Here is an 11,181-nt window from a genome sequence, read left to right as displayed (position 1 = left end):
CGCACCCCCCGACCCCCCCCTTCTCCTGCCCCCCCCCCCCGCCCCTTCTCTTGCCCCCCCCGCCCCTTCGCTGCCCCCCCCCGCCCCCTTCTCTGCCACCCACGCCCATTCTCTGCCCCCCCGCCCCCCTTCTCTGCCCCCCCGGCCCCCCCTTCTCTGCCCCCCCCGCCCCTCTCCTGCTGCCCCCCCAGCCCCCTTCTCTGCCCCCCCGACCCCTTCTCGTGCACCCCCGCCGCCCCTCCCTTCTTCTGCCCCCCCGCCCCTTCTCTGTGCCCCCCCGCCCCTTCTCTGCCCCCACCGCCCCTTCTCTGCCCCCGCCCTGCCCTCTGCACCCTCATGCCCCTTATCTGCCCCCACGAAACATTCTCTGCCCCCCCGCCCCTATCTCTGCCCCCCGCACCCCTTCTCTGCGCCCCACGGCCCCTTCGCTGCCCCACCCCCGCTCCCTTCTCTGCGCCCCCCGCCCCTTCTCTGCCCCCCCCGCCCCTTTCTCTGCCCCCCCGCCCCCTTCTCTGCCCCCCTCCCCGTCCCGGCTCGCTGCTCCCCTTCCCTGCCCCCTCTGCCCCACCCCACCCCACGCCTTCTCAAACCGATTCCCACCCCCTCTCTGGCCCCTCCCTTCTCTGCCCCCTCCACCCCGTTCTTTCTGCCCCCCCCGCCTCTTCTCCGGCACCCCCCGCCCCTTCACCCCGCCCCCCCGTGCTCCTCCCCCCACCCCTCTCGTGCTCCACCTCCATCGTCTTGCGTTCCACACCCGGCCCCTCGCTCTCCGCCCCCGGCCCCCTCGTGCTGCACCACCGCCCCCTCGGGCTCCACCTACGCCCACTTGCGCACCACCCCACTCCCCCTTGTGCGCCACCCCCCGATCCCTCGCAGGCCACTCCTCTGCCCCCTGGGACGACATCCCTCCACCTTTCTGGGTGCCCCACCACCTGCCCCTTCGCGCTCCACCCCCCGGGCTCTAAACTCTGCCCCCCCCGTGACACAGGCCTTTCCGCCTTGTGCCCCGGGTACCAGTCCCTCATCCCTGGGCCCACACCCCGCCCGAGGACCCTGCCCCCCCCGCCCGTTCTGCCCCAGCCGCTGCTCCTTTGCGCTCCCGCCACCTCTGGCTCCGAGCTCTGCCATTCTAGCTTCGCCACCCCGCCCCATTTGCTCAGATCTCCGCCCCATCTAGCTCGGACCCCCGGCCTATCTAGCTCGGACCCCCGGCCCAGTTAGGTCAGACCACGGCTACATCTACCTCGGGCTACCATCCCATCTAGTTCGGACCCCCGCCCCATCTAGCTCGGACTCCTGTCCCATATAGCTCGGACCCCCGCCCCATCTAGCTCGGACTCCCGTCCCATGTAGCTCGGACCTCCTCCTCGTCTTATCTCGGACCCCTGCTCCATCCAGCTTGGACCACGGCCCCATCTAGCTAGCACTCCCGCTTCCTCTAGCTTGGACCCATCCCCCTCTGGCTCCCCCACCCCATCCCCTCTGAGTCCGGCCCCTGCCCCCTCTGGCTCTCCGGCTTCCGTGCCCCCCCTGCCCCGGCTCCGGCCTCTGGCTCCGGCCTCCGCCCAACTCTCGTCCCACCCCGCTCTCCCCATCCCTGCTGCCCCCCCCTCCCCCGTTGCAATTTGGAGACCCTGCCTTCCTCCAAATTATATACTTTGATTCTCTGAGGGACAAGGAATCTATCTCAGCCTTGAGTATATACCATGATGGAGCATCCATAACCCGCTGTGCAAGAGAATTACAAACATTTGAGTGAAGAAATTTCTCCTTGTCTGTCATCGATAATTGACCCCTGCTCTGAGACTGTCCCGAGGTTCCAGATTCCCCAGCCAGGGGAAACATCTTTTGTGTTTATGCTGTCTACTTTGGAGCCTTGCACGTTTCCATTAAATCACCTCTCATTGTTCTGAACTCCACAGAAAATAGCCCTAATTTACTCAATCTCTCACCCCAGGGATCAAACCAGTGTACTGGCTCCATTGCAAATGTATCCTTGCTTAAATCTGGAAACCAAAACGGTGTACAGTATTCCAAGTATGGTCTCAGCCCTGTACCCCTTCCTGTGGAAGATGATTTATTCTTGTACTCCAATTCCCTTGCAATAATGGCCAGAATGTCACTTGCCTTCCTGTTGCTTGCTGCACCTGTGTGCTACATTTGTGTTCCTTGTACGAGTATACCCAAGATGATCTGAACATTTTCTAGTTCCATGCCATTTAGAAAAGTATTTTGTTTTTCTATTATGGTCACAGTGAAGAACTTCAGAATCTCCCACCTACCTTGTTGCCCACTCGTTTAACTTGTCTGCCACTCTCTGTAGTCCCTTTGTGTTGTTTCCTCCCCCCGCCCACCCCACAGCTTACATTTCCACATCGAGTTGTATTTGGAGAAAACTTAGATACAATGCTCTTGGTCTTTTTTCATTACTGTAGATTGTAAATAGTTGAGGCCCCAGCACTGACCTTGTGACTCTCCAGATAATAATAATCTTTATTGTCACAAGTAGGATTACATTAACACTGCAATGAAGTTACTGTGAAAATCCCCGAGTCACCACATTCCGGCGCCTCTTCGGGTACACAGAGGGAGAATTCAGAATGTCCAATTCACCTAACAGCACGTATTTCGGGACTTCTGGGAGGTAACCCACGCAGACACAGGGAGAATGTGCAGACTCCACACAGACAGTGACCTAAGCCAGGAATCGAACCTGGGACCCTGGAGCTTTGATACAACAGTGCTACCCACTGTGCTATCGTGCTGCCTGCTACAGGCTGGTAACTTGAAAATGCAGCATTTGAATAAAAATTTGTTGCCCTTGAGAAGGTGGTGGTGAGCTGCCTTCTTAAACCGCAGCAGTCCCTGAGGTGCAGCTTCACCCACTATGCTATTAGGGTGGGAGTTGCAGGATTTTGACCCAGCAATAGTAGTCGCTTGGAGGGGAACTTCCAAGTTCTGGTGTTTCCAGGTCTCTGTTGCCCATGTCCTTCTTGATGGTAGTGGTGGTTGGTTTGGAAGATGTTGCCTAAAAAGCCTTAGTGAGTTATTGCAGTCCATCTTGTAGGTGATACACACAGCTGCCACTGCGCGTCGGTGGTGGAGGTTTTGAATGTTTGTGGAAGCGATGCCAGTCAAGCCGCCTGCTTTATCCTGGATGGTGTTGAGCTTCTTGAGAGTTGTTGGAGCTGCACTCATCTAGGCAAGTGCGGAGTGTTATATGACACTCCTGACTGTGCTTTGTAGATGGTGGACAGGTTTTGGGGCAGTCAGGGGGTGAGTTACTCGCCGCAGGATTCCTAACCTCTGACCTGTTCTTGTAGCCAGAGTGTTTATATGGTTAGTCCAGTTCAGTTTATGGTCAATGATAATCCCAGGATGTTGATAGTGGGCGATTCAGTGATCGTAGTGCCATGTTAAGGGATGATAGTTTGATTCTCTCTTATTGGTGATGGTCATTGCCTAGCACAACACTTGTGTATCACGAATGTTACTTGCCACTTGTCAACCGATGCCTGGATGTTGTCCAGGTCTTGCTGCATTTGCACGTGGACTACTTTAGTGTCTGAGGAGTCACCAATCTGTAATCATCAGATAACATCCCCACATCTGACCTTGTGTTGGAAGGGAGTCATTGATGAAGCAGCTGAAAATGGTCGAGCCTAGGACACTACCCTGAGGAAGTCCCGGGACTGAGATGACTGACCTTCAACAACCACAACCATCTTCCTTTGTGCGAGGTACAACTCCAACCAGTGGAGAGTTCAACCAGTAGAGAGTTTTGGACTCGGCCCTGTACTCCTTCCTGCGGGAAGATTTACTCCAATTGTACTCCCTTGCAACAATGGCTAGAATGTCACTTGCCTTCCTAATGATGCCATATTCGACCAAATGCTGCCTTGATATCAAGGGCAGTCACTCTCGCCTTATCTCTAAAGTTCAGCTCATTTGTCCATGTTTGAACCAAGGTTGTATTGAGGACAGGAGCTGAGTGACCTGCCGGAACCTAAACTGAACGTTAGCGAGCAGGTTATTGCTGAGTAAGTGCTGCTTGATGGCAAGCTGGTCACTTGACTGATGATGGAGAGTAGACTGATAGGGTGGTAATTGGCTGGGTTGGATTTGTTCTGCTTTTCGTGTAGAGAACATATTTGAGCAATTTCCACATTGCCAAGTAGATGTCAGTGTTGGAACAGCTTGGTTATGGGGGCCTGAAAGTTCTGGAGCATGTCTTCAGTACTATTGCCGGAATATTGTCAGGGCCATAGCCTTTGCAGTATTCAGTGCCTTCAGCTGTTTATTGATATCACGTGGGGTGAGTCGAATTGGCTGAAGATGAACATCTGTGATGCTGTGACCTCTGGAGGAGACCGAGATGGATCATCCACCTGGCACATCTGGCTGAAGATTATCGTGAATACTTCAACCTTGTCGTTTGCAATGTTTGGATTCCTCCATCATTGATGATGGGGATATTTGTGGAGGCTCCACCTCCAGTGAGTTGTTTAAATATCCACCACCATTCACGGCTGGCTGTGGCAGGACTGCAGAGCTTAGATCTGATCCGTTGGTTATGGGATCGCTTAGCTCTATCACTTGCTGCTTATGCTGTTTGGCACACGAGTAGCCCTGTGTTGTAGCTTCACCAGATTGACACTTCATTTTTCGGTATGCCTGGTGTTGCTCCCGGCATGCTCTCCTGCAATCTTCAATGAACCAGGGTTGATCCCCGGCTTGATGGTAATGGTAGAGTGGGGGATATGCCAGGCCATGAGCTTACAGATTGTGGCTTTGAGGTTGTTACAGATTTGGATGAGTACAATTCTGCCGATGGCCCACAGTGCCTCATGGGTGCCCAGTCTTGCATTGCTAGATCTGTTCGAAGTCTATCCCATTTAGCACAGTGGCAGCGCCACGCACCATGATGGGAGGGTATCCTCAATGTGAACACGGGATTTTGTCTCCACAGGGACTGTGCGGTGCTTGCTCCTACCGATACTGTCATGGACAGAGGCACCTGCAGCAGGCAGCTCGGTGAGGATGAGGTCAAGTATGTTTTTCCCATTGAATGTGGTAATCAGCCAGAGGTTTCCTTGCCCATGTTTGACCTGAAGCCATGAAACTTCATGGGGTTTTGACTCCCAGGGAAACTCTCGACTGCATATCACTGTGCCACCATCTCTGCAGGTGGGTGGGGAAAATGGTGTCTAGGACATGTCTGTAAGGTATGATTCTGTGATTGTGACTATTTCAGCTATTGCTTGACTAGTCTGTACGAAAGCTCTCCCAATTTTGGCGCAAACCCCCAGATATTAGTAAGGAGGACTTTGCCGGGTCCGCAGGACTGGATTTCCTGTTGTCGTTTCCAGGATCGATGCTGGGTGGTCCACTTGGTTTACTTTTTTATCAACTTTGTATAGGTTTGATACAACTGAGTGGCTTGCGAGGGCATTAAAGAGTCAACCTCAAAAGGTTAAAGAGTCACATGAGGGACAGACCAGGTCCTTCCCTAAAGGAAATGAACCAGTTGGACTTTTTAACGACAATGATCATCAATACACTTTTAATTCCAGATATTTATTGGATTCAATTTCCAATGTCTGGCAGGATTTGAACCCAGATCCCCAGAGTATTATCCTGGGTCTTTGGGTTACCAGTCCAGTGATAATACCACTATGCCACTGTCTCGCATTCTTCACTTCCTGTCTATTAACCAATTTTCTATCCATGCTAATACATTACCCCCAACTCCGTGAGCCCTTATCTTATAATTTAACTTTTTGTGTGGCATCTTATTAAATGCCTTTTAGAAATCCAAATATAATAATAATCTTTATTGTTACAAGTAGGCTCACATTAACACTGCAATGAAGTTACTGTGAAAATCCTCTAGTCGCCTCACTCGGCACCTGTTCAAGTACACTGAGGGAGAATTCAGATTGTCCAATTCACCGAACAAGCACATCTTTTGGGGATTGTGGGAGGAAACCAGAGCACCCGAAGGAAAACCACACAGACATGGGGAGAACGTGCAGACTCCGCACAGAACAGTGACCCAAGTGGGGAATTGAACTCAGGCCTCGTGCTGTGAAGCAACAGTGCTAACCAATGTGCTCCCATATACTAAATCTACTGGTTCTCCTTTATCTACCCTTCCAGTTACAACCTCAAAAAGACACGAATAATTTTGTCAAACACCATGTTGACTTCTTAAGTACATTGCTACAACTTCTTCAATTATGGATTCCAGCACTTTTCTGGCGACTGATGTCAGGCTAACTGGCCTGTACTTCCCTGTTTTTGCTGTCCCTCCTTTCCGCAATAGCGGTGTTACATTTGTTAACTTTAATATTTTCTGGGATCATACTAGAACCTAAGGAATTATGGAAGATTGTAGCCAGCACATACGATACCTCTGCAGCTACCTCGTAGAACATCGAATCCCTACAGTACAGAAGGAGGCCATTTGACCCATCGAGTGCACCTATCGTCGGACTACTTCCCCCACCCTTCCCCGTAACCTGCGCATCTTTGGACTTTAAGGGGCAATTTAGCATGGCCAATCTACCTTGCGTGCATATATTTAGACTAAGAGAGGAAGCCGGAGGAAACCCACGTAGACACGGGGAGACCGTGCAAATTCCACACATGCAGTCACCCAAGGCGGGAATTGAACCTGGGTTCCTGTCGCCGTGTGGCAGCAGTGCTATCCATTGTGCCACGGTGCTGCCCCCTTTAGAACCCTCGGATGTAGGCCACCAGGTTCTCAGGATTTGTCAGATTTGTGTCCCTTAGGTTTTGCCAATGCTTTCTCTGCTGATGCTAATTACCTTAATTTCCTCACTCTTTTTACCCCTTAGGCTATCCTCTGTTTCTAATATGTAACTTGTGTCTTCCGCTGTAGAGACAAACACAATTCGTTTGTTTAATGACTCTGCTAATTCCACATTCACCCCTGATAATTTCTCTGGTCTCTGCTTCTAAGGGACCAACATTTATTTCAGCTACTCTCTTCCTTTTAACACGTTTGTAAATGCTCTTATACTGTTTTTATATCCTGGCCCATTTTCTCTTTCATTTTTTTCCCTTTTTATCAATTTGTTGGTGGCTATTTTGCTGGTTTCTGAAACACTCCCAATCCTCCGACTTTGCTCCTAGTCTTTGCAACATTATAAACATTTTAATCTAACACTATCCTTGACCTCATTAGTAAGTTATGAACAGATCTTTCTTGCTGAGTTTTGGTTTTTCAATGGAATGTATATTTGTTGAGCGTTTTGAATTGTTTCTTTGTTTCCCGCTGTTTATTTGCTGCCATACTTTTGGTCTATTGACCCAGAAAAATACTTTTCACTGTACCTCGGTACACGTGACAATAAACAAATCCAATCCAATCCAATCCAATCCAATTACCCATAGCCAGTTCTCCCCTCATACATCATAATTGGCATTGTTTGACTTTGTTTGAAACTCTTTATTTCAGTCACTCGGCCAACCTTATCACTATGCTGCCACTATCTTTTTTTATTCAATGGGCTTTTCTGGCAAGCCTATTATGTGGCACTTCCCCATCCTACCCCCTACATTTTCACCACCTGCCACCCTGCACCCCTGCCACCATGGGAACTTTTACATCTTATCTCCGAGATGTCCCGTCCGAAAGAGGGCACCTTGGTCGATGCAACAATCCCTCGGTACTGCACTGCAGTGTCAGTCTCTGGGGTGTGACTTGAGCAGAGACAGCCTTGTGACTCAGGTGAGAGTGCTAATACCGAGCCATAGCTCAACACCATGTCTACACTTCAAACATATTGCTGAAGATGTGAGAAGGTGCAATATAAATGTGAGGTGTTTTTAACATTCATGTTTTTCACTGCCCACATGGACACAGAAGCATTTCACGTACTCCGCTTCGTTCTTGACTTTGAATCCCCATGGCAACACTGAGTGGTACTCCAAAGAACTCAAACCACAAAACTACACACAAATATAGGCAATTTCTGTGGCTCATGTTGTTTGCAGCTTTTATTTGCAATGAGGTAATGATAGTTGGCTCTATCGTCAGCGGACACGAACATGGACCAATCCCTGGTTTAATCAAATATGCATATATTTAATAAAGAAGGAACTTGCATTTATATAGCGCCTTTCACAACCTCGGGGCCTTCCACCATGCTTTACAGCCAATTAAGCGCCTTTAAATTTTAGTCACTGTCTTAATTGAGTAAAATGCAGTGGCAGATAGCTGAGGTCCAATAAACAGCAAAGAAATCAGGCTGGAGATTCTTGTTGGGTATCATGCATCCCCAGCTGAGCATCCTCTGCAAAAGGGGGAAAAGTCAGCAGGGCACAAATTCCTGATGTAATTGGGATGCTAAAGCAGGTGGATGTCTCCCTTTGGATGACCAAGAGAGCTTGTTTGTGGGGGTTTTTTTTGAGGGGCGGGAAAAATGGCTGGATTTGGAGAATGTGACTTCTACAATACTTAAGAATCTTGGAATCCCATTTCATAAAATTTGTCTTTTTGTGTCAGTAAAGTAGCATCTTTAATATGGCTCATCCTAGGTAATAGGACACAGATCCAAACAAAGCATTGCCATTGAAACTCCCATCATGTGTGGTGAGCAGGATATGGAGTCGAGCAAGAAAATCATATGGGCATGTTATACTGTAGTAAATGACATTGTAACTGGAGAGATGAGTAGGACTCTGCATAAATCTGGATCTCTAGAGTTAAACTTCCTGTTTGATGAATGAGATTAAGGGGACAAGAGATTTGTCTTTCTCTCTCACAGTACGCATTCATGTAATATTTCACTTTTAAAGAGCTGTGGGTATCTTATTTTGTTGCGGGAATTTGGAGAGTATGTATCTAATTCCATTATGTAGACATGAGACGGGCTCATTTTATATGTTTTAATCTGTTGTTATCAGTTGTGTGTTTCAGCAGCTTAATATCAGCAATAAACTGAGACTGCGTGCTGGCTAGCGTAGCACTTTAGTTCTGCCAGCACCTCATCTCCAGTCCAGTGCTTGGTGCTGATGCGTATGCCGCTGTGCTTTGTTGTATTCATTATTCCAGTGCTGATGTACATTTAAGCAATGTTAACCTGTTCCTTGCAGGTTATTTCTCTACAAGGAACTCAAACGTGGGTTTAGAAAGGCACCCAAAAAAAATGAGCCTCGGAAAGTGGAACCCGATGAAAAGGCTCTGAAGGACTTGGCCTCACCTGTGAATCAGACCAGCAAAAGCAGCCTGACCCCGCTGCTGGATAAGTCTGTATTATCTAAGTCATCGTCACGCTCATTCGGAAAGCTTGTCAAACCCTTCCTGTTTACTGTCGGGGTAAGTTAGCACCCAAAGTGAAGTTATATCCTCTTCTCTTGAAGCCTTTGAGGACTGCTGAGGTAGTGTTCCTCGGGAGTTGGTTACCCTCTGATACCTTGTATGTGCGTCAATAGGCCGTTAGACGACTGAACATCTTGTTGTCTTCTGACATATTAATATTGTCATGGGATTATCCCTTTAAGAAATGTTTTTGTAGGGCGGCATAGTGGCGCAGTGGTTAGCACCGCTGTCTCACGGCACCGAGGTCTCGGGTTCGATCCTGGCTCTGGGTCACCGCCCGTGTGGAGTTTGCACATTCTCCCCGTGTTTGCGTGGGTTTCGCTCCCACAACCCAGAGATGTGCAGGGGAGGTGGATTGGACACGCAAAAAATGAATTGGGTACTCTAAAATAAAAAATAAATGTTTTTATCTTATCACATGGCTTCAGTGATGTCATTGTGTGGGTAGAGCTGGGCTGTGGTTCTGTGGGTTTTACTTTTGTTTTGTGTTTGGACTGGTTTGAACTGCACAGGTTGAAAGAAGTATCTCTCTATCTTCATTTTAAAAGTTGTTTCCAGACTGCTGATAACTTAAAAGAGATAATTGCTTTCTGGAAGGAATTCAAACCTGTTTGGAAAGGGAAACAAGAGGATCAATAACAAGTCTTATACCAGTAAGAGTGCCGTGTGCTGGGCCACACCTTTGAAACGGGGTTTCTGGTTTTACTTGGATTTTGTTATTGAATTGGAACAGTTAAGAGGAAATTCATTGAAGGTTATACATAGATTACTGTAGCTGTGATTGTAGTCCCTTTTAAGTCTAACTGTGTGTGTTTATACAAATGTTAACTAAATTTGTAGAATAAAGCTTGTTTTTTGATTAAAAGCGCCTAAGAACTCTGTTCAATAACACTTGAAAGGCAGGCTCTTGTACTCTTCGTAACCAAAATCAATAAACGGTTGGTCAGGTGAACTCCATGATAGTTGGAGTTTTCTAAAGCCTGGGCCAGAATAATATGAAATTACTGAACATTGATGAGGAGCAGACCTTTCCTCTCTCTAACCTGGGATGCTGAAATCAGTTTTATGTAGGAACACATTTCAGCCATTGAATCTAATGAGGCTGCTCCACCGTACTTTTATCACGGCGGCTCCAAATTCCCCACATCCTGCCTTTTCAATGAAGTAATTTCCTTTCACACATCTCTGGATTCTGTGCCAGTAGCCACCTGGAATAGTGTATTTACCCCTCTCTCAAAACTGTCCTGTGCAGAAGATGTTCCCAGATTTCCAATCAGTTTAGTTCAAATTCTATGATGTCCTTTGTTCTGGAGGGATGAGTTGAACACTGTCTACCTTATCGACCTCCTGTATTCTGCACGCCACGATTAGATCACTCCTGAGCAACTCATCCTCAGGGAATATGATTTGTTTCTTCCGTTGTAATTCAGTCCCTTTTAAGTTAGATTGTATCCTAGGGAAATGGTGTGAACTTCCTCCAGAGCTGTATCTCTCTGGTCTAAAACTATTCCAAATTAATCTGCCCGTTGCCCCATGTAGCTGCAGTGCTTCTTCCTTAATTCCATATCCTGTCACCATTGTAATGAAGCACAGGTCTGCGTTAGTCTGAGTGAAGTTTCTACTTGTGAACATTGTTTTAATTTATACATGTAGATTCAGACTCCATTTGTTCACCTGGTGTTGCTGACCTGAGGCAGGGCAGACAAGCCAGCGCAGAGCTCTCCCCTCCTGGTTTACAGGGTCTAATGGCCCTTTCCTGACTCTATTACACATTTTTCATTATATGTGTCTAATTGCCAGTAAAAATGTTCAGTTCTGCGCCCACATTGTGA

General features: G+C 48.3%; 1 protein-coding gene across 1 annotated transcript in view; it reads left to right on the top strand.

Annotated features, from left to right (window-relative positions):
- LOC119975710 (presenilins-associated rhomboid-like protein, mitochondrial) overlaps positions 1-11,181 on the top strand; it is a 36,512-nt gene that overhangs the window by 501 nt on the left and 24,830 nt on the right. Inside the window, exon 2 of the mRNA XM_038815523.1 lies at positions 9,124-9,346. Within this exon, the coding sequence (XP_038671451.1) occupies positions 9,124-9,346 (223 nt within the window). The remainder of the gene's footprint in view (positions 1-9,123; positions 9,347-11,181) is intronic.

This window comes from Scyliorhinus canicula, chromosome 13 (genome assembly GCF_902713615.1).
Source record: "Scyliorhinus canicula chromosome 13, sScyCan1.1, whole genome shotgun sequence".
Classification (NCBI taxonomy): Eukaryota; Metazoa; Chordata; class Chondrichthyes; order Carcharhiniformes; family Scyliorhinidae; genus Scyliorhinus; species Scyliorhinus canicula.
The sequence above is the reverse complement of the archived record's forward strand: the minus strand, read 5'-3'. Positions and strand labels throughout refer to the sequence as shown.